The 24,419-nt window shown below is 41.9% G+C and overlaps 1 protein-coding gene across 4 annotated transcripts in view; it reads right to left on the bottom strand.

The window, feature by feature from the left end:
- SEMA6A (semaphorin 6A) overlaps positions 1-24,419 on the bottom strand; it is a 62,556-nt gene that overhangs the window by 7,959 nt on the left and 30,178 nt on the right. The window contains exons 16-18 of one of the 4 annotated variants that reach the window (XM_059834437.1): positions 22,800-22,820; positions 22,617-22,667; positions 15,505-15,669 (exon numbers count right to left, since the gene is read on the bottom strand). In XM_059834437.1, the coding sequence (XP_059690420.1) occupies positions 15,505-15,669; positions 22,617-22,667; positions 22,800-22,820 (237 nt within the window). The remainder of the gene's footprint in view (positions 1-15,504; positions 15,670-22,616; positions 22,668-22,799; positions 22,821-24,419) is intronic. The other 3 variants (XM_059834439.1, XM_059834438.1, XM_059834440.1) reach the window with 3 other exon arrangements.

Here is a 24,419-nt window from a genome sequence, read left to right as displayed (position 1 = left end):
CATGTTCACGAAGAACGCTCTGTGATCACCTCTGCAGGGAGCTGTCATTGTCTAGCTTTCCAAAGTTGCCTGCAACAGATGGCAAAGTAATAACCCAAAATGGTGGCACACATGAAACTGAAACACACAGGTGGGAAATGAAGAATGATATTTTGGCAGGAAAGTGGGGGAATAACTATCAGGGAATAAAGTAATATTTATGTCTAGACCACACATTAACAGCAGTCAGGGAGTGAGTGTCATTGCTGTCTTAAACTTCACCTCTCTAGCTAAAAGGGAATGAGCCCACTTCCATCTCCAACACCTACAAAATCACTTGACACTTTCACAGAACAAGTCATTGTTCCAGAAAGGCACAATGATTTCTTTACTGTTGTTATTTAAGGGGAAAGTCTTGCAGTAAATTTCATTCTTCAGTGCAAGCTTCTCTGTCTGATGTATGTCTCTCTCTGCTTAGACTTGCAAGAAACGCTGGTATAGGCTTATTACGAATGGAGGTTTTTATGGGCCTCAGAATATCTTTTTTAAATACCACTGAATAGGTTTTCAACATGTGTCTCCAGGTGTTAGAAATGTGTTTACAGGCAGTCTCATGCTGCTAAAAGACTATTTCAGCCTGGAAAATCCCTGCAGGTATTAACAAGCTTTCTTCCTCCTTTTTAAGCAGCAATAGGAATAAAAAAAATTGAGATGAATTTAGACTGGACACCCCAATTTAAAGTGATAGCAAATTCAGGAATGACCAGAGTCTACCATGCATTTCTGAGGGCTTATCTCATTGTTTTCCTTGAAGGAGTAATTTCAAGGTTTGACATAAACCAACCACATTATAATCCCAGTGATTTGATGTTTGCCACTTTATTGGAACTGCTTTGTTGAAAGGAGTAAGTAAGCTTTTTCCTTCATCTTCCTTCTGGCTGCAAGGACTTGTTCTGCTGACTCAGTGCAATTCTACCCAGTAGTTGTTTTTCTGGACTCTCGGTGTCACCAGCTAGAAAAAAGCAGCTCAAACATTCATAGTTTAAGCTGCTGGCAAATGCTTTTTTTCCCTCCCCTCGCAGTAAAGCTGTATTGTTGATTCATAAAGGCCTGCAACTGTAAGTTTTCCATGACTTTGCTGAGAAGAGCGATCCATCTCCCCCCAGATTCTGCCCTACGGCTCTCAAAGCCAGTTGCCCAAGCTAGCAGTTTGAGATATTCAGCAAACAAAAAGAGGATGCAAGCGCTTGGAGAGAAGAATGAGTTTGGTAAAGAAAACTTTCAGTTACAAGAGGCCTGGGGATTGTTAGAGGTATGAGGAGAAATTGTACTTCAAAACCATGAAAAGAAAAATCAATATATAACATGCCTGACGTAACAAAGCCTTGAAAAGGATCTAAACAATCAGATCAGCCATAGTGGCCTCTGTCAGGGTTTTCTGGTGCTTAATCAGATCTATTTCAGAAGCAATCCCTCCAGGATAGGTTAATCTATTGATCTCTAAGGGTGGTTTTATTTCTCCTTTTAAAAGGTCCATGTTGTATCACATCTCTCCACTTTTGATGAATTACTGTCAACACGACTCTCTACAGAAAAAAGATGGTTGTAACTTACTAAAAGAGGGGAGATCAACAGGCGGCTTTGCTCGCAGTGGGAAGATGGAGAATTTTCGTTCTTTTATTTTTTTATAAATAAAAGAAAGGTGAGAGAAACAACTCCACCACATCCATATGAGATAATCTGTGAGTCTTGAAGTAACATTTTCAGAACAGATTTCAATTATCTGTTTTTAGTTCAATTATGAGCCTGCAATCCAATTTTTCTGCATGCCACAGTGGCCATACAAAACCTACACCATAGCCACACTCACTAATCTTGAGAAATTAGAAAAAAGCAATTCTTTTCTGAAAGGGATTTTTATAGATGGAAATTACAAGATCTGAACCAGCAAATTCATGCACAGACAACTCCCACTCCCGCTGAAAAGAATGGGGAAGCAGCCCTGAAAAGGACTGGAATAGCAAGCTCTTAGAGCTTTTTTAGTTGTGTTACTTTAAGCAGTATCTCTATAAATAACAAGTTTATTAAGTTTGCAGTTATGGGAGAAGGTTTGAGATACACAGCCTCCTGGATCTGTAATGTATTGATGAAAATCATTACAGTCCTGAAGCCAGCCCAATTTTATTTGTCCCAGTGGCTAGGCTCAAGGCCAGCTCTTGCACTAGAAAGTGCTTGACAGCCTTTCTCCTACTGGCAGGTGGTATGCAGTGGCTGATCATTTTGAACTTTCCTGATTTCAGTACTTTCCTTCACCTCTCACCCTTTCCCAGTGAGCAATGATAAGTTTAGATGCCTCTGTGTGATAGGGAATAAGGAGACATAGCAGGTCCTTTAAAAAAATAAAACACAGGCATTCGCAGTAGTTAAAACAAGATGTATAAAATCCAAATGTCAAGGAAAATTAATTCTTTTGTAGCTTGTCTCGGCAGAGGCAAACTTTATGCTGCTTTGCATCTTAAAACTCAAGTTTCCTTTAAAGTCTGCTGCATTTCCTCTAATGACGTAGAAAAAGCTCAGTGCACATTCTGGGACCTTTCTACTATGCCTGGGATGAGCTTAAACATATCCAGCTGCTCTTTATTAGTTTACTTCAGGGGATCTTTCACAGCTGGGTTAAACCAGATTTACATATGTTTGGCTGAATATGCATGATTTCAGGGCTCCAGAGAAGTTGTTGTAGCCTGCAAAGTGAATCTCTCATCTTCACAGTTCCCATTTCACTGCATGGAGCTCCTCTGATGGCGCAGAACAAATGCTGTGTTATTTTTTTTTTTCCCCTGCTGTGGGCATTAGGTATTCTGGGCAGCCCAGTGCCTTTCTGGAAGCAGTTTTTATGAACAGTGTCAAGGAAAGAGAAGCTGTCACTGAGAAATTCTGTGGCTTTTCCTCTCCTTTTTTACAGTCTGTTTTGAACTATGGCCTTTCTGCACAACAGGGAAAAGTGAAGTTTGCTGAATGTCAACATAAGCAGCTCTGCTTAGCAGGCTGAAGCTCAAAGCAGCCTTATGGAAGAATTGGGGTTAAATTTCAAACGCTGCGTATGACCTAAAAGTAAAAATTGTTTCCTCATCAGCTCTGATCTTCTTTAAAGACACAAAAATGGAAATGCTACTTTTGAGCTACTAGTGTGACTGAACACATTACAGCTGAACTAATGAAGGAGCCACCTATTAAACATCTAAGACATTTAAATAGTAAGACCATACCCTATCTATCCTATTCCATGAGGTCCCTGGAAATGATTATTAAACTGTTGACCAACTATGTGACCAAACCAACAGTGTTTACTCATGCACACAGACTATTCTTAGGAATAGTCCTTCTGCCCACAACTGGGTTGCTGGTGCACGTTAGGAACGTGGCTGGCCATGTTAGGTCTGCTCTTACATAGAGGGAGGATGAAACGTCTTCTGTCATTAAAGCTGTATAGAGCACTGTATATTTTGTGACAGAAAGCAAACTCTCTGTATTAGCTCTTCATTTCTCCTACATTCATGAACACTGCAGGTGTAGTCAAAAAACATGGACTTAAGAATTAAAACATGCCCCAGTGATCAGTAAAAGACAAGACTGCTTATTCTGGAAATTTTTGCAGGGCTGGTGCTGTAGGCAAAAAATAGCTTATACGTGTCTGATGTTAGGTTTATAATTTCCCTCTGTATTGCAGTCTCATAGCCTCATCTGCCTTTGAATACATTAAGTGATGGAGGAATTGCGATGAGTTTTGAAACACTGGCCATAACAGTCAGCAAGACTAATTTTACTGCTAGTTCTTCTTCTGCATCTCACTACTCTTCCAATATAAATATCAGAAGCCTTCTTTCCTCTCAGTTACATTCACTCAAATCTGCAGTATCTCCAGTAAAGCAAGCAGGGTTACTCCAGCCACATCCTGAGGTAAAAAACAGCATTTCCCTGAGGGACATCTTGTCCTGGTGCTGCTGTCTTCTCTCTCTCACTTCATTTTCTATCTATCTCCAGTGGTGGCTTCCTTCATGCATTTTTCTGTCTGTCAAATTTATAGTTCTCTGCATTTTTTGACCTAATTTTTTTATCACCTCCCCACCTTGCTTGCACTGCACGTACATTTACACTTTGATGCCATAACTTCATTGATGTTTTCTGTCTGTGCATTTTTTAACATGCTCAGTGATGACTCCATCCAGTCTGCTTCCCTGGATGAGGTGAACCTGAAGCTTCATCTCAGAGGACATACTTTAGCAAGCAGGTACCTGACCCAGCTCCAAGAAAGCTGTCCTGGGGCCAGCAGCAAATCTACTGTGTGCAAACCAGTGGCTTCTCTACCATATATCCAAAGCCCCTCAAGACAGCCTCTTGACTGTCCAGCAGCAGGCCAGGCAAATGTACCTGTGGACTTGCTTTATTACACATCTCACAAGCAGCATTCTTTCTGCAATACAACAACTCCCCCAGCCTTCCACTCAGTTCTGGTACTGGATCAAATCTTTGTTTTCTGGGTTTACTGTAGTGTTTGTTCAGTTTCTGCTCATGCTCTTTTTTTAAGCCAGTATTTTCCACTGATGGAGGCAAACCAGGCAGCTTGCACAGCTATTTAATCAACATGAAGGTAGATGTTCCAACAAGGACCATGGCTGGCTTTTTCATATCTGCAGACTAGTTCTCAAGATATGTTTACTGATCTGCAGATACCCAAATTTCCATATGAGAGGTTAAAGCCTCTTTTTTTTCTTAGCATTGGGATCCTAACAAATTTTATCACAATCTCTTTTCTCTCAGTAACATATATTTATTCTCTTTCCTCCTTTCTAAACACAGTGTAGGTGAAACCAAACCTTCCGCGGAAGCACAGCTGATGTTATCGAGCTGTCTTGCCATGACCAAGTAGAGATAAACTATTCTTTCCAGGTCTTGATGCTGGGTATATGAAAGTACCCACTGATTTGATACTAGTAATTTAGTTCAATGAGTGAGAACTGCACACTGAGATATACAAATTCCCCATGGTACGGAAAATTAATTGGTCTTACTGGATGAGTGACTCAGGGCATTGCCTGTAGCTTGGTCATATTTAGACAAAAAGCATATGAAGTGCTGCAGGACTGTAAGACCTCTTTAAGACACTGAATAGAGACTAGTGTTTTGTAGAGATAAAGCCAAATGCTATCTGAAAAAAAAGAGCAGTGCTCTTTATGTTCTTTATTATGAGCCATGATTGCCCAAACCTCTGGGCAGGCTCTGTGGTGAATGCAAGAGGTTCAGTGGGGAGAGCAGGCAGAAGGGACAGAGGGCACTCCTGCTCTGTGCCCTCCTTTGAGAGCCTCTGATTGGGACTCATTCAGCAATGAATACACATGGAGAATTGTTGAACTGTTCGAAGGGAGCTATAAGCTGGTGGCAGGAATTAAATGTGCTGACCACAGGCTCAAAGAAACTACCAACGGCCTTTTCTGCACCGCATGGCAAGACCACATCTGTTAGCTTCTTTAAAAACAAGCGGTACTCAGTGTTTACCCAGCATTATGCCTTCTGTCTCACTTGCTTCCAAACAGGAATTCAGTATAGTTTTCTGATTTAAAGAATAAGGAAACACCTGGAAAATATCTGCTGCTCAAAAGACTTTTGGAATTATTTTAATGACGGTTTCGGTGTGCTGCTGTTCAGTAGGTGTTTCTGTGCACACTTAAATTCCCTGTCTGTGTTGGTACTGTTTGTGTTTAGTAATTGGATATCTTTCAGGCTCTCCAAAAAAACCCCTCTGTTTCTTTCTACAAGAACATGATCGTGAATAACAGTAGCTTTGTAGGGCTTTAAAATGTGCCTGCATCCCCCCCTTTTTTTTAACAGCTGTTCTTTTATTTTCTATCACAATTGTGGGTAAGATGGGATGGAGCATGAACAAGATGGCATGTTATTGACAGCATGCAGCTGGTGTTATTTTCCAATTAAAAAAATCCTTGTTGGGCATGTGAAAGAACTGTCTAGTTTATGCCCAGTTGTGACAATGCTACCAAGCTGCACCTTCATCTGGGATTTTATTCCACAGAAGATAGCAATCTTTGGTTGCTGGTGGGAGAACTACAGTTTAATATCCAGGGCTAACTACTTTGGTAGACATAGGAGCCTGGAAATGGTCTGGAGGCTATCCACTGGGACTCACTATTTCAGAGTATTACAGGTATTCTTCCCGGCCAACACAAAGTTGGTGATGAATGCACTGTTAGCTATTTCCAAAGGTTTGCTGTATTGTACAGCTGTGCCAGAAATGTCTCTTAATGCTTCCTGAGCAACTTCTCTCTAAACTGCCCTAAGCTCTTCTAATGCCAATGGAGCTGTTAAAATCTACTTCAGCAGGGACTCTGACTTATCCTGATCTGTTGGGGCAGGGAGAGCTGTCGGACTATCAGCTGATGGTTAAAGTGCTTATCAGTCATAGCACCAATGCTCAATGTACATGGAGTTGTCTGTGTATTTAGTTGCCTAACTGTGACAAGTCTCTTCTGGGTGTGAGGGACTGAGATTTTTCAAAAACTTACAGCTTGGCCAGTGAAGCTTTTTTTTCCCTCACGGGGATGTCAGGATGCACATTTTTGATATAATGGTAAATTTGCACTATCATCTGCTTCAACACTTCTCAATAAAATGCCCTTAAGACTCTTTTTTGTAACAGGAGAATAACAACATATTTTTCCCTACCCTCTTTCTCAGCTACTGGCACAGAAAATCTTCAGAACACATGACTAAAATCTAGCAAAAGTCATAGCAACAGTAATCAGATACAAGAGACTATAGTGTCTCACTAAATGACTATTAAAGAGCTCAATGTAACACCTGCCTAAACACCTGACTAAACTAAGGATATTCATAGGAACGACTGCTTTCCAAAGGCGATAACATTTGTTATCTGTATTTAATGTTCAATGAAATTAACACGGCAAAATCTAAATTATGCCCTCTCCAGGTTTTTCTTTTCTTAATTAACTGCATGCTGTTAATCAGTAAGCACCAGCCCATCCTGACATAAAGAATTAAGATTGCCTTTTTTACAGTCTTCAAGAAAACTAAGAGAAAAAGGAAAAGAGTCAGTCAAAATCCTTTCTACATACTGAAAGGGATGTTGATACCATTCACTAAAAGGTTATCTGTATGAGAAGAATGTAGGTGGTGTTTTGTACAGAGGCATGTAATTAAACAGTTCACAGTCCACAGATCACATTAAAAGTGCTCTGAACCAGGACTGTCAATGTTTAGGTCGTTGTAAAATTACTACAGGACATCTTACCTATTAATTAATATAATTATTGAAACTAGGCACATCCTATATGAGAAAAAATGAATTATTTGAATGTTTTTAACAGCATATTGACATTTTAATTGTACACTGGCTTTAACGTAATACCAAAAGGCGCTTTAAGTGTCTTTCAGCTACTAGATTTTCTGCTCTTAAATCCCTTCAAATTTCAAACCAGTTTCAGAAATCTCTTATTTAGATGGCTGGGTTGCCCTCCCTATTCCGCATCTTTGTATGGCACGACATCTTCCTATACTCAATATAAATGCCACAAAAATGAAATTTGGTGTTACTTAACATCCCGTCCACCAATTTTTGCTTTGCTGTTTCCAGATAGAGTAGTGGCCCTGTGGGGCCAGCATAGCCTACAGCAAATTCCCAGCTCTTGATAAATATGTCAGTGCTACAAGGGTCGAACAAGAGGATGAGGCAGTCTGTGTTCCTCCGCTGAGCTGTCCTCACCGGGTGTCTGTGGATGAATGCAGCTGGGGATCTAGTCCATCACACAATAGCTCTAATGCCCTGAACCCTGAGCAGCTGCCTTGACAAATTAGACGTGGCCTCTTTTATTGAAAAAGCAGATCAAGGTCCTGGGGCAATGACAGTTTTCCCCTGTTTTAGCCAGACAGGCTTCTCTGCTCACTGCAGCCTGGAAATGGATAGCCTGACTTTAAATCTATGCAGGCAGACAATTACAGGTCAAGGATACCTGCTGTTTCCTGCAGCCACATTTGGCATTTGATGAGCCCTATTTTAAACGTCACCTTTCTTTTATTTGTAGGATCCAGTAATATAGGGACATTTAGAAAGAAAAGCTCTGTTGACAGTTTGCATTACCAGGAGTTGCACATAGACACAACCTCTTCTATTACCAATGATGTCTTCTCTTGGCTACTAAGCTCTTGGTTCTAATCTTGCTACTGGTGTTTCCACTTCTGCTAGTTAAATCTGATATCTGTACTGTTAACCAAACACAAAAACATTTTGATTTCTGAGAATTTTAAGTTAGTGCCAGTGCTGAAGTATAGGCATTTCTTTAGGAGTGGCACAGGCAGTTCGTGTGTGTTGGAATATATCCCCTCCATTATTTTGATTCCCTCATCCTTGCCTATCTTTTGCAGTGAAAACTGTGCCTCTCCTTGCACCTTCAGAAGGTTACTATAGAACATCTGTGACTAAACGAGTTGTGGCTTTTTACGTAAGGTTTGAAATGAAGATTTAGTCACAGAGAAGACACACTAAATCACTGCCCTGTATTCTATTGCAATCCCCAGTTTTTATTAAAATTGGCTTAAGGGTGTGGCCCTGCCCAGGGGGGCCGTTTCTGTCATCTTTCCTGCGTGCCTTGTCTCCTCTCTGTCTCTTTGCTCTTGTTCTCATAGAAACTTACAAAAACGTAATGAAAACAAGTTTGAAGGAAGTCTGTTGTCAGAAACATCCTTCCAGCACTCTTCTTTCATCAATTTTATATACAATTTCCATCTTATTAATTAGCATCTAGTTTTCTACTGCCACTGTTTGAACTTGAGGATGCAATCTGAGATGATTAGCTGTCTCTAGCCCTGGGAGCAGACAGCTTGTCCATGCAAGACAGAACAGAGCAGGGATCAGTGTCATTCCTCCGGACAAGTATGGTGTGTTCCCTTAATCCCGACTGCACAGCCCTCTGGTACATGTCACAGGATACCAGTGACTCCAGCGTGGTGAGGTCGTCAATCTTCTGGCATCTTTGCTAGTTATTAGCCTGGTCTGGTGACACACGTATCTGGCCATTACAAACTCTGCTGAGAAATTTGGTCCCATTTAACTGCTAACAATGGCTTTCTGGTATTTATCTGATGCGGAGCTAAAATTGTGCTCCACAGCAGGTATGCCGTGATTAGCCTCAGAGACATTCAGTTCCTGGACAAGTTGCTCATTAGAGCCATTCTAGACAAATATAGGGTTGTTTGTTTATTTGTTTCAGAAAAAAGATTTTTTTAATATTTCACCCAGGCAGCTAGTATATGTGACAAATGTAAATAAGCCCCCCCTCTAGAAACAGGGATGTTTACAATAAGCTGATGCTAATTTACCTAAGAAGATTTTAGAAAAAAATCTATCAGGCTTTGTTTAGCAGAGACTCATCCAACCAACCTCTGTTTAAATTCTAATGGGAAAGTAAGTAGGTTTTAATCTAGATGTGGATCTATAAAAGTTTAAACGGACTAAGTCCCATGTCATCCTGTCTTGTGTAGAGCTTCCCTTTGTGAAGTACTAAAGCTCCAAGTAACCACACCTCTCACTTCAAATCTCAACCAAATGCTACAGAATTATAGACAGAATCAGGGCAAATTCCCTACTCCCTTTCTCACAGCACTCTTTTACTAGACTGTGGGCAAAAGACTTAAAAGTGTAGTAAGCGAAGGATCCAGTGCGATTCAATCTTCATTGTTTCCTCAGCACTTGAAACTGTTAGTGAACTGCAAAGTACTTGCAATCTGATTTACGTTTGTGCATACAATGGTTTGAGACACAGGAAAGAATAGCAATGTTTGTGTAGCTTCCTTCAGGCACACATGCTTTGAGTTTATAGATCTTCCCGAGCCCCACTGAGGCAGAAGTGAGTACAGTGCAACTCCTTCTCCCATTAGCCTAACACTTTTTTTGTGATCGGTCAGTTCCTTCCGAAAGTGCCAGGACGATGATACAGATCAAATGCAGAGTATTTGCTTCAGCTTGAAAATCCAAACCCTCTTGGATCCAAGACCTGCAAACACTGACTCAAAGGATAAGTTTTGACAAATTTTGTGCCACTTTAAATCCTCTTCTGAATTATTACAAAATGCCAGCAAGATAATAACTTCCCTCTGCTTCCTCTGATAAAACAGACTTTGAATCTTTCAGGTCCTTGCAGATATTAGCATATAACAACATTTTTGTGTAAAAACATACTCTGCAAATGTACTTCCTGGTACAAAAGTTGGCCCTTCATGATGAGCACCAGTTGTTTAATTTATGCAAAAAAGAGTCTGAAGCTTTGCTTTGCCACAGATCTTTTCTTCTCTCGTTTCATGTCTACTTGTAAAGCATCTTGTTAAATCAGCACTTTACATTCTTCATCATAACTGTACCTGAAGTTTCATATAATTCTGTCTCACTGCAGCAGAATCTGCATGAACATTTGCAGACTCTCCAGAGACAAGCATTGTCAGCACTTGGCAAATCTTTCAAGTAACGATAATCACAGTAAAATTTAGTAACACTGCCACTTGTGTACAATATGAAATACCTTCTGGAGTCAGGTTTTGAAATGAACAGCCCTTGGGCTCCCCAATAGCACAGCTCTCTCCAAATAGAGGAGTTGACTATTGCTAATGATGTCTAATTCTGTACCAGAGGAAGGGATGCAATTGTTAATAATAATAATAATATAGATTCTACAATCTATTGTATTTCACAATAATAGTTCCTACCAGATACTGTATCTACAGGAGCATTCTTGAGATCCAAATACACCAGCAACTCTTAACTCTGCAACCTGTGTCCATTACATCCTGCTTCTAATCAGCTTTTTACCATTGTTACTTGGAAAGTGACAAAAGGCTTGTTAAGGAAAGGAGATGCTGCCTCATAATCTTCACTTACTGAGTATGGAGACAAGTAAGAATACAGCCATTAAGCCTGCTAACAGCAACACTACACTTTCATCTTTCAGTTCCCAGCTCAGCCGTGTCCACCTGAATTCTACGGAGAAGATGCTGCAGCAGAACCACAAAATTGTAAGCTGAATTTGCAACCAATTTATCAACACTGTAATTAAAAGGCAAGCTCCAGGCATTTAAGGAGTGAGTGAAAAAACTGAGCCGTTGGCTGCATTTGTGCTAATGAACCCAGGACTTGAAAAGCATGAGGCATTTCTGAAGGGAGGCAGGAAGGACAGAAGGCAGCAGAGAAGGGCAGCAGGGTAATGAGGGGCAAGGCCAGCTACTCCTGAAGAATACCACTTTGTTTTCTTCACGTAGGCCTCTCTACGAGCGGTACGTGTCTACTCCCCCCACTTCGTTAGTAGGACGACTACAGAGAGACAGAGCGCTACGGCACTACTGGAGTGTAGAGGGTAAAGCCTTGGAGGGCTCCACAGGAGGAGCTTCACGACTGCGGAGGGAGGGAGACCAAGAACAATGGCAGCAGGGGGGAAGGTTAGACAGCGAGGCTGGGGAAACTCTTTCGACAAAGGTGAGAAACAGACAATTAAATTAACTCTAAAACACAGCAAGAAAGGAAACAAAACGTAAACATACTCTAGAACATGTTTTTTTTCTTTTTCTTTTTTTCTGGGGAGGAGATGGAGAAGAGGAAAGAGGGGTGCAGTTTGTCCAATCAGAGCTGATTTTTTTTTTTTTTTGTTCTGCCATAGGAAGGGCAGATTCCTTATTGGCTAAAATGAAAATGCCAGTGGGATGGCAATGCATAGTTCCCACTCTATGGGTTGCACTACACATTTTCATCTTGGCAAGAAATGTGATGTAGCTCAGAAACAACAATCGCAGAGTATATTTAGCTACTAAAGCTGTGGCACACAAATGTCACATTCCCATGAGTCAACCCTTTTAAAGAACCCCCTCTTCACGCCCCCACAGATAGTCCCCAAGATGCCTGTGCTGAATTAAAAGTGAAGCATATGGATGGATGTGACATCATCAAAGCACCCATGTTGCAGAAAAGACAGCAGCAAGTGGATTCTGTACAATTAGTACAATCAGTAAGAAGTCGTTTGTGAGCACAGGAAAAGAAAGAAAACACTGTCCAAAGGATTAGACACAACAAATGATGAACACCACAAAGCACCTTGCAAAACGAAGAGAAAATGGTTTTTTTAAAAAAAAAAGAGAATATTTTTTCTCTGTGAATGTGTGAAAGTAAAAAAAATTACAGCAAAAGTGAAAACAAAATCTTGATAAAAGGAGAGTAAGTGTAACATTTTCTGATCTAATTTTGTGTAAGAACTCTTTCCTTTGCCCTTTTAAAACATCAAATGAATAGTAATTTTGGAGCCAACCAGCTCTGCCTGGGCAAGGCAAGGAGTAACAACACACAAGTAGATGGTAATGGTAAACAACCATGCGGTCACCTCTGCCGCCATTGTTTTGATTGAGTGTAGACTGCTTCCAGCTTTGCAAATATTCGTAATTAGGCACCAAAGAATGCATGATATTTAAATGACCCTGTCAAGTGCTAATAAGGCTCTCTGGTAACCATCACTCCATGGGGAGGGAACTATTGAATGTAAGCCACCTCATCAGTCAGTGCATTGAAGCAAAAATGATTAGAATCCAACAGCTACACATTTATTAATATTTTCACTGCAAGCTCTTCTGGAAGCTGCTACTGGCATACAAGATGCTTTTAAGAGCTAGATTTCCATCTATTAAGCATTGCTTCGCAGAAGATCTGTGAAGTAGGGACCCACACATTACAAACAGTGCCATTAAAATGCATACACGTTTCCGCATTCCTCTGGGTACATAAAGGGCTAGATCTTCCACTATCTGTGGTTTCTGACACTGCTCCCCTGTCTGATGCCAGCAGAAGAGCTGGGTTCAAGGATCTCTTCTTTCCTTCCTCATCAAATCTGCTTAATGACATCCCCTCCTCTCAGGGTGGAGGAAAGAAAGATACTACTTACTTTCAGAAGAGGGAACACTGGATTTTCTAAGAAATGTCCTCTCACCTCAAGCAATTTGAATACCAGATGTTACTAAAACACTCAACAGAAAAAGAAAAAAGCCTTATTTTTTGGCTGTCAGCATTATCACTGATTTACTGCTGAGAGGAAAGAGGAGTGCTAGGTAAATCACATGCCATCTTTAGAAGAGCATGCAGGCTTATCTGCCTTCCCTCCTCTACATACGTGATACCCAGAAATCACTTTTTCTGAATTACCCTTCTACAGCTGAAGAGCAAGGGCCGAGGAATTGAAAACATGAGGTCAATATCTCAAACTGAGCTTAAGCAGGAATTAGGAATCTCAGCTTTTGTCTTCAGCACCCTCAGTCCTTTGCACCCTAAATTACGGTTTTGATTTTGAGTATTGCAGCTGCCTGAAATTCTTCCTCTGCCGAGGCTCAGCAGCCCACAGATCTGCAGAGTGCAGAGGAGCTCTCTGCTGAACTCACATGTAAGCCTGATCAGGTTCTAGAAATTAATTTTTTTGCTTTAGATTTGCAGTTATTCTCCCAGAATGTCTATAGGATCAAGCTCTGAAAAAAAATGTTCGAACAGGGGCCACTTCTAAAACCCAGTTGAAGGAAAAAGAGCAAATGCCAGTTTTTCCCTTTTTTACAGGAAAAGCTTATTGCTGCGAGGTGGGAGACAAGTTCATGTCCTCTGCCTGGGGGAATTCTAATCTTCATATTCCATTTCCTGCCATCAAGCCTAAAAGCCAAGGCTACTAGATTAATGTTTGCCATGGCATCTCAGGAAATTTTACCGCATCTCCTGCCTAATTTGACCGGCCTCCTCAGCTGGAAAAGCGCTTCAGGCTTCCTCTCTGCTGGGCCAGCCAGGTGATGCCCATTGTCTTCATGGCTAGGAACCGTGAAGGCTTTTTGAGGTCGATCCTGGGGAGTTCAGTGAGAAATCCAGGATATCCCAGGACTGTGGGAGGCACCGTGTCTGGGGCTGTTGTGAATAACAGGCACAGAGTTCACAGTCTGGGTCCAGACCGCCGCCAGCTGTTCGCGCAGCTCTGCTGAAGACTGTTCTGCAATGTTAACGTGCTCATTACCCCCTGCTGAAAGTCTCCACAGCCAATCAAGGGAATTCAAGATTCACTGGGTCAGACGGAGGGAATGGAGTACGATTTAGTAACCTACTAGTTTGGGCAGACAATGCAAAGCAGCAGGTCTGGCATGCCAGTAGTTTCTCCAGGAACAGCTGATGCTTTTGCCTAATGAGTTTTTCATGTAAAATGCATGAACAATAGAGACTGGAATCCACATTTCAATTAATATTTTAAGTGTTTTATATCAAGTATTCACAGCAGAAAGGACTGAAGCCCATGTGTGTTCTTGCCCCTGGTGAGTGCCCTAACCACTCAGCAAGTGAGTTTTGCTCATACCCATCCTCCCCCTGCCCCACTGAGTACTTAATTAGTCCATACAGAGCGAAACATCTTCAACAGAGAAGAGATTGAAAGAAGCGATCTAAGAACACCCTGGAGAAGAATAACAAGGACTCAGATCTCTCTAGGCAGTGGAGCTATTTGAACCTAAGTCCCCTATTTACAAAGGAACCATTTTAACCTCTTTGAGGCACAGATTAAAAGGAGCTGGGAGAGTGATGGAGGGCCAGGATGGAAGGAGGGGGCACCACCATCCTTACAGTGGAGAAGAGCTTCTCCTTTTCTAAGCAAGTTCAAGTGGCAAATGTAGGTAATTCTCTGCCTAATTCTCCATATCTATAGCAAAGGGGGACTGGAAGCCAAATGACAGAGCTGTCACTTGTATTAGACCCACATGTGCTTCAGCACAGGGCTGAACACTGTGAAACGACACCTAAATCCTAAACTTTTGGTGCTTTAAAAACACAACACAGAATCTCTCTCCACCAGCGGTCAACTCCGTATCTTTTAAAATACGCTAATGACCTCCTCGGCCCCCACTCTTAAAGGTATTTGATGCTCAGGTCTCACTGAAGACAGTGGGACTTAGGTCCAGTGGTTAGTTCTAGCGTCAGTTTTACTTCAATGGCTAAACCAGAGCAGACCTTCAGCACCTCTGTCTGTCATCAAGAGACAGAAATAATGTGAAATTAGCCGAGATCTGCTGTGCTGCCCTGGGAATTCAGACAACAAGGCAATATAAAAATGCACCCTGAAGAACAATGGGAAGCCACAGATCTTCCTCTGCCAGACAACGGGGGAGATGAAGTTTAAAGAGAGCTAAATCCCCACTGTTTCCCCTCCTTCCCGTACACATGCACAACACACACTGCAAAGGCATACACTTCTGTTTGTTTTGTGTGGTTTCCTTAGGCAGTGAAATATCTAGGACTGAGTCTGAGATTGGCTGTTTAGTTTCAGGCTTTACAATAAGCTTTTAATTATAGCACAGGAGTTTTATTACATGTTACTCCGAGCCAGCTGGAAGCAGTTACACTTTAGTCCTCCCCCCGCCCCTCCTCACCACAGGACGTCATTTCCAAGGCCTTACCCTTCTTGTCTTGATGATTATGGGATGAAACTGCCACATATGGATCTGTATTTTCAGATGAACCAAGCGCATCCTTCCAATCCAGCATACGTCCCCTAGCATCATAACCCTGTCGAGCGCGAGAGTCGGAAGTGGTGGTGCTTGGGACTAGGGAACTGGAGTGTCCTGTTTACATTATAAATACAGGTAGGGAAGACAAGTCTCATTAGTCACTTACCACGCTGCCTCACCACGCTCAGGAACGCACGCACTGCTTTGCTTCCGTGATGGGCGAACGTCTTGTCTTAGTCTGCGCAATGTTTCAAAAGTCTTTCAAAGCATCGCCCCAAGGAAACAGGGGATTTGAACATTCCAGATCAGTCAGGCAGAGGGTGTTAAGAGGTGTGCACACGCCTCGGTCTGCTGCTGAGCTCGCGGTTGAGTGCTTTTACTCAACAGAGTTACACGAGTGTGGAAGAGCGTGAGCACACTTCATCTGAGTCAAGCATCTTTTGGCTGGATTGAGTACACATGCCTGACTGACACTGAAGTGTCAGCCCACGCTGTCTGGTACTGGCTGAGTTAGAAAGCAATTTTAAAAACAATTTAAAATGGAACAACTTCTAATATGGCCGAAACTGAAGGGGAATGGCAGCAGAGCTACAAAATGGTGATGTCAGCAGCTCTCTGGCCCGTGCCCCCGGGGGAATGAAGGACTGCCCAGCACCGGCGTGCTCGCACCACGGCATCGCCCTCCGGATGGGAAATGTGCAGGGCCCGCCAGCCACTTGCACCCACTTGTACCCTCGCCATCAGTCCTGTCTGAGCTGATGGTCCAAAATGGCTCTGAGATAAGCATGAAACTGAACATCATTTCTGCTCAGAGTGACAGTGAAGACAACGCCTTACTATGTGGATCTGCCCAAGAACCCATGATTCCAGCAGCTGCTGCCATAGCTTCCTCTTAGGACAGAGGATGCCCTTTTTCCATTACAACTGCTCTAGACATTGTTACTGCTGTCCTGAATAAGGCTGGCAAGCTCCTCACTGATCAAACACACCCCAACAAGCAGCACATTCACAGGACATGCCCCGCTGGAAACACTGCACAATTTTAAGAGCGGTTTGGCTGGGGCAGAGATATGTTTGTAGATTCATACGTCCTTTTCAGCTAGATCCTGAGAAGTACGTCAGCACCTAAAATGCTTGGAGTGCTTGGAGTCTACGGTCTCTGAAAAATGTCTCCAACCTGGACTTCCCACTGGCTTGGGCTGTTCCGCTGCAGCTGGGGAGGGGGCACTGAAACTCCATCCACACCACAACATTTTGACCTTAAAAACGCACATGTCTCTGAAAGTTCCCTTTCGGCACATGCATCAAAACAAGTTATCTTCAGCAGGACACAAGCAGCTCTGGCCCTGGTTAATTTGACGTGGAGTAACAATATTTTCCTTTACCTACTTTCCTGAAAGAGGACTAGATTATTCGCAGACAGAATGGCAGATAACGCTTTCTCTTCAGATACCACCAGACAGACTGACAGCAGCCCTGCTTTCTCCTGCCTCCTCTTTAACAGCCATGCAAATTCTCCTTCCTTAGATGTGAAGTCTTCCTTGGAGAGGAGTCCAATCACCAGGCTACAGACTGCCCTAGCAGGGATCCTCTGCCTGCTTCTTCCTTTGATGGTGTTTCACTACTCAGAAAAATAATTTGATACTCACTGGGGCAGAGATAGAGCAACACAAAGAGCCCAAATTTAAAGCCTCACAGCGAAGGCACAGAGCTGGGCAGGTAGACACTGTGCTTCTGTATGTTATTTTGAACAGTCACTGGATAAGCATAAAGCGTTCGGAAGCTGTATCTCAAAAAGGCTGCTTTAGATGGCTTTTAAAGCCATCCAGTCCCAGCACTCAGAAGCGCACAGAGAGCTGATGAACCTAGGTCCCCAATTTCACTCTAGCAAACAAAAATCTAAATGTTGGCCACCAATGCTCCCATGCTTTTCGATGCACGCATGTGTTTCATTTTATCCAGCCCTTTCACCAGCTTCATGGGGTTGAACTATTGATGAAGTCAGCAAAAAAGCTGCAGCTTCTATTAAGATGCTGCTATGATTTAAAGAAGTCTTGCTGAATATTAATCATCTTACAGAGGAAGAAAATGTCTGTACTGCTCCGTGTATTTTCGAGGAGCCCTTTTGATTTACTGCACAGGATTATATATGGCAGCACTTTGGACTGTGTTTTGCATAGGACACGGACACAACTAACTCCTGTGACTGGTATGCTTCGCAGGGAAAACTGGTCACATTCACAGTGTTCTCACCACGGAGCCAACCTTCAGCTACTACAGCTAATCATTAACACAATTTAGCTCAGGCTGAAGGCTTATACTGACAAGGGCACTGTATTATTTTTTACCTCTCATGATAGGAAGTGTGGTTTCCCCCAGCCATCCTGCTTTACATGGTGAATTAGAGGCTGTATTTTGTTGAAGACAGAGCTTTTAATGTCGCTCAAATAGAAAAGAGAAGCCAAACATTATCCACTTCTAAAAAGTTTCCGTAAGCCACAGCATGGCTGGGAGCATTGGTAACACACAGTTAGATGGATGATGGACTCCGATCCAAATGTGTTGTCTGCTCCACAGCAGTCCTGCAGCAGGGCTGCCTGTTTCCAAAAGGACAGGTAGAGGTCCAGTGGCTGAAAACATGTGCCCTCCTGAAACAAGAATACGCTTGAGCATGAAAGCTTTCACACCTATACCATTTTATGTTTGTCAACTCCTGTGCTCATCCCCAAGAAATAAGAAAAATAACAGGACAGAGAACAGGCCAGCAAATGGAAATTATGAGATTTCCATGTCTTCTTTTCCCTAAGGACTAAACCACAGTGCCAGCATTCATGGGGTTCCAGTCTCCAAGTTAATACCCCATTCAGCAACCGCAATAATGTGTACAATATTTGGTCAGCCTACAAATAGTGCTGCACTCCACATAAGAAAGCAATTAGTCATAGCTTGATAAGGAGGTAAAAGAGAAGAAAATCTTGCCAAGTAGCAATCATATTTTATGCCTGTGTTTGATATGTATTTATATGCCCATATCTCTGTCCAGACACTTGCACTTTAGGGTGTGCTTAACGGGGGAATTCTAAGCAAAAGCCGTAAGTATGGTTAAAGAAAAACATTTCTTAATACAGTAATCTAGAGGAAATATATGCCTAAGGGACACATTTTCTGAAAAAAGATTTCCTGAACCATATGCTGCAAATACATAGAGAACTTCTTCGTAATGGAAAGCTAAGGCTTTGTGAAGATATTAATGTGTACCAGATGGTCGTTAGGTAGAAAAGGGTTTCACACAAACGCAAGAAATCAGTCTATTCACTCTGTTACTTATGTGTTAGTTTAGTACACACTGAGAAACAACCTTCCTCACGTAACTGAGATAAACCTTCTTCCATTTGATTTTGAGGAACCAGGGCAGGAGCAGATTAGACCTTAATAGCCTGTCTCACTTGTGTTAGAGCTGTATTCTGCAAACGCTTACTACTGGGCAGTGGCGGCTCCTGCAAGCAGAGCAGCCACTGTGTCCTGTAAGTGCTTGAATAGCCAGTCCCACTGCATGAATTTCACCTCTGAGCAGAGTGGCACCACAAATATATGAGCTAGTTAAGTTTGTCTAATAAACAAAGAAAAGCCTGAAGTGGCAGGCAACCCAGTCCTGGCCCTCTCACACACAGCCATTATTAAACCTTTACAATGTGCTGTATAGTTTGCAACACGTAGTGGGCCTTTTTTCCCCCATGACACCATTTTTACCACTCTGACTGTGTAAATAGGCTTCACTGCAATTTAAAAAGGCTTTAGCATATCTGAGATGTGGCCAGTAACTCTATGTTAATATCGGTTAATACCTAAACATCTAAAAAGACAATACTGCCTTTGTTTTAAAACAATCCATCTGAAAAACTGCAGACACAGTGCTTTTCAAACCTCTTTGTTTAAAGCAAACACGTAAAAAACAAAATAGACACACTTGTAAAAAATCTGGTTTAGGTGCTTCCATTATTTACAAAAACTTTTCATTTGGAGTGCTGTAATCAAGTAACAGGAGAGTAAAAGTGTGTCTATGGGCATGGGTAATGATTCAGAAGGGCTGCACTTCTGTAACTACAGCTCATTCTGAAGTGCACTTGTAAAATATAAGGAGGTTTTTTCAGGTTTAAAACAAAGACAGAGTTTCAACACGTATTTGATAGTTGCTCTAATATGCACAAGTCATTAGGATCTCAGAGGTTAAGATGTCTGCACACTATTCTATTAACAGCTATAGCAACCTAATTAGACAATTAGAGGGAAAGAATAAATCAATACTACAGAGGGAGGAAGGACTATGGCTAGGGGGTAAAAAAAGGGCCCAATTCACTAAGAATTGGTATTTCCAAAGGTAGTTGAAGCTGTTTATAATTTTGCAGAGGAATCTAGCCTAATCTCCTTGTCGAAATAGGTGGCTCTTGCATAATTTCTCTCTGACCTTCTGCAGCCAGACCTTCAGCCTGCTATCTTCTCCTTGGGTGTCAAAGGGATGCACTTGAACAGTCACCTGTGTGGACTTTGCGCTTTACATGTTTACAACTGATCATGTGAGACTGCCCCAGAAAAGGGAGCCCATCTGCCAAATTGACGAGGAGGCTGATGCCAAGAATACGAAGATTAAGGGCTTGGTTCTCCTTTCATTCATGCTGCTACAGATGGGCAGTAAGTCTGTTGAAGTGAGCTGATTTATAGTGGAGTAAATCAAGGGAATCAGGCTTTAAGACTTCTTTTGCAACTGGAGTTTCAGATGCCTTTGGATATATTTAGCCCACTGGATCCAAAAGCACCCTAAGCATTCAGTTGGTTGGCATTCTGATATACCCCAGCATTCTGAGATTTAATCTACTATGAAATACCATTTACTTATGCATTTAACTGTACTCAATAACACTACAATGCACCGTTTATAAAATTTTAGTTTTCTCAAGAATAAAAATGACTCAGAGCAGTCACTACAGTTAGCAAACATGAGCATGTTTACTGAGACTGGTTTACTACCTCACGCTGGTATTTTTTACACTCCTCACATGGAAGATCAATAGAAGTGACTAGCACATTTCCTTTTGTATTTTGCCATGGTAGGTGAAAAGAAACACTGCGTATATCAGAATGGGTATTTCAACTAAACCCATGAAAGGAAGAGCTGGCTTGCCTAGAGACCACGTTATCAGGATGTACCTGAGGAGGGTCAATGAAATCATCTGCGAAAGACAGGGAATGAATGGGAACCAATGTTAACGTTGGCTCAGCATTTCTCCATTGTATCTGGCAGTAGGGTCCTACTTGAAGAGCTGTGTTAATTCATGGAGGGTGTCTTTGGGTTTGACATGCCAGGACAGTAGAATGGACCTCTTTTGTAACCTGTACTCCCTGGGACTGCAGCTTCTTTCACTCTTCTGCTCACTTGAACCATTTTTGTGCTTTCTTGGTCAGATTAAAATATCAGCGTTTGCTGAAGGCCCTATTAATATGTTAGCTGACAGGATCCAGAACCACAGCCTCACAGATATGACTATGCAGCCTATGAATGCGCTTAGAAGCAGGAAACCTAGGACATTTCTGGCACATCAGCACTATGCCAAAGGCCATTTTCTTTTTCTTTACATCCAGCAGTACGGATTTTATTACTGTTCTTTAATTACTACTCTGTGCATTGGAAATACAGCAATTTTCAAATGAAAGAAAGTACAAGCTGTATATGCAGATGAAACCATGAGTCTTCTACACAGTATGAAGTCTCAACTTGTCTTTGATTTTGTATATTCCTTTCACTGGTTTTCATTATCATACTTTCAAACAAGTTTCACCTGCACATTTTCCATTTCCTGGTAATAGACAACATGGGGAATTTAACTTTATTTTTACAAATGTTGAACAGTATTACTGTGCCTCCAGTTATTTATATTCTGCTGTACTGAGCTGTCATTGCTTCTGCTTTGTACCTACATGTTTTGCAGGCACGAAATAAAGGGATCAATTAAATGTTCATCACAACTGCACACTAACCTACCTCTTGCTACATTCAGCCAAACATATGGTGAATTTGCCCTAGCTCTAATGAACTCCTAGTCTTGTACCGCCTGAAAGCAACTTCACATAGAGATTTGCCGTTGACTTCAGTGGGAGCAATACCACACATTCTCTTAGCTTGTGAGTACTTGTCTTTGTTCAGGATGTCTATAAAGAGGAACTATTGCAATGTAAGTCTAGGGTTGAATTTAAAGTGATTATTTATTCTGCAGTAATTCCTTATGAAGACATTTATTCTGCACTCCAAGTACCAGCGTAATCCACTTCCAAATATACAGAACAAAGTGGTGGAAAGTACTGTAAACACAGATTAACAGCTGCCTCACGGGAAACTGCTACTCTAGGCTTGCAGATACGCTCCTCTTCAGCTCACGTAATTTAATTTGCTGTGTGAATCCCTTTTTTTTCTACAGAATGGACACCATTCAGGCATTAAGATACTGCAAGCATGGACAACATAAATGACTCAACCTAGAAGTGAGAGGAGCTTTCAGGAATCGAGGCATAACCCAGTCTCAGCTGACATGGGTAACAGGTTAATTTTCCTTATAAGAGGTCTTTCTGTAACCCAGGGACAGTTCTGCTCCTCTCCCTAAGATATCTCTGACTGGCTGCTCTAGCAGTCATGAGACCAGCCTGGACGACTCATGATTGGGATGTGAGCAGCTATCTTGTTTTTCCTGGCAAACAGATAAGATGCATCACTGTACCCAAGTGTTCCTTTGTCTGAGTGTTCAGATGAAGCATGCTTTTAATCATGTCTGCTGGCGCGCCATAAAAATAGGCCGTATCTGACTTTAATTCAATGGAGACAGTTTTGAGGGAGGACTAGAAAAGAGGGATTGAAAATCAAGAGGTATGACTTAATCCTAGTTGTGATTAGTGAATCAGGCCCTCAAAAACAAGACAAAACAAGTAAAAAAGGGTAATGGCTATTTGAGTACAGGAACTACTAGCTAACACAAGGACCTGAAGAGAATTTTTAAAAACACCCATAAACTGACCATACACTGTGTCGTAAGACATTTCATGATCAGGTGAAGCAGTTGAAATGTCTATGAACAAAACAAATTGGGAAGAAACATTAAATAAAACAAAATTACGAAAATACTTAAAAGTTTAGTAAAAAGTGATTCCTCCAAAATGGATTTGCTGTCAGTAAATAATGAAACTAAGAACTTCCTTACCATTCAGGGCTACGAAGGAATCTGAAAGACAAATAACAGGGGAAAAATAATTATTTCTCTCTCGTTTTTTCTTTTTAATAGTTTGCTGCTAGCAACCTTCTATGCTTCAGCTGATGTTTATACGTATGTGATTAGTACCCTAAGGACCCAGGCAAAACTAATATTCAGACATACCCAAAAACAATGTCTGGCTTTGAAACTGTTCATGACCAGCCCTGCGCAAGGGATACCAAGTGGGAAGACCAGTGTCCTCCTTGCATTGGCTTTCTTTGCAAGATCAAGTCCTAATCTAACGCAAGGCACTACAAGTGATGCAGCCAGCAATGTGAGTCAATGAGGACAAAACTCACATGACCCAATACCACATGAAGTAATAAGATCAGCTGGGTTAGCAGGGAGTGAAATTTACCCCTGTGCAGTGTCAAGGTTCAATGCATCATTCAGGGCTAAGGAGGGATTTAAGCAGGGTATGGGCTTTGTTGCACTCTGCACAGGAGCAGATCTCTCTCCATTAGCACAATGTGCTGTTTCTGAATAATTTCCTGCCCTTCATTTATATTTAACTGATATCAGGTACACTCCACTCCTGCCTAACCTATTTGCTCAAGGAGAGCAGAACTGGCTGAAAAGGGCAAAGTTGCACCAGCTGGGAACTGACCTGATTTTGCTGCTAAGCCATTTTACAGGGAGCACAGGAGGAGCTATGTGTACACCTCCTTCAAAAACTTCAGAGACAGCCTACATAACCCTATCTTAGGGCAGAGGCAGAGGGAGGTGTAGCTGAGATGGAGGGCATACAGAGGCTGAAATCCCTCAAGCACAGTGATCACAGTAATAAATGGCTCTTGAACAAGGATACACAAGGCATGAGAAGGCTCTGGCTTTCTCCAGAGCAGCTGGCCTGCACTGTATCCCACAGCACACTCTAGCCCTCCATTATTTTGCTCTGTATTCCAGAAGTAATGACTCTTTCATTGTACATTACTTCGTCAGCTTCAGCAGTTTTATTGCATCTACAGGCATCAGTGCAAATTGCACCGAAAAGAATGTGATTCTTGATTTCATAAGGTTTATAAATAATATTTGGGGCTCAGAATTAAACCAATCTTGGCAAGAACATTTGGAATGAGAGCTGTCCTGAACACAGATGCTGGTATTCCTGAAGGCTCAGAAATCAGCATACAGGTTTTTTTGCACGCAGTGCAAGCTGTGCACTTTTAAGCACCTCAGCGCAAAACGTAAATGTTTAAAGACTGTGTTTAAGCTTTCAACTCATGCTGTCAGTACCTAAGGTTTACCATTAAAATTTCTTAGGCAGGGTCAGTAGTGCCTGACCCTTAATGCCACTATGTTGTCCACCCTGTGTGTAAAATCCACTAAGATTCACAAACTAAGTAGTTCCCACTCCTTGATCCAGATCCAAAGCTGAAGATACATTTCACTGTCTCCCTGTCTTGCATGGGAATGTAGTCCAAGTCACAGTCTACACCAAGAAACCAAGTCACTTCTGTAGATCTACATAAACAACCCAACCACCATGACTAATAAACACAATGAACACGTAATTCATTATGTCATTGCTATAATCAATATCCTCCGGAATTGAGGTTTTCTCACTAC

Source organism: Gavia stellata, chromosome Z, assembly GCF_030936135.1.
Source record: "Gavia stellata isolate bGavSte3 chromosome Z, bGavSte3.hap2, whole genome shotgun sequence".
Classification (NCBI taxonomy): Eukaryota; Metazoa; Chordata; class Aves; order Gaviiformes; family Gaviidae; genus Gavia; species Gavia stellata.
Note: the sequence above shows the minus strand (reverse complement) of the source record. Positions and strands in the feature narration are given on the sequence as shown.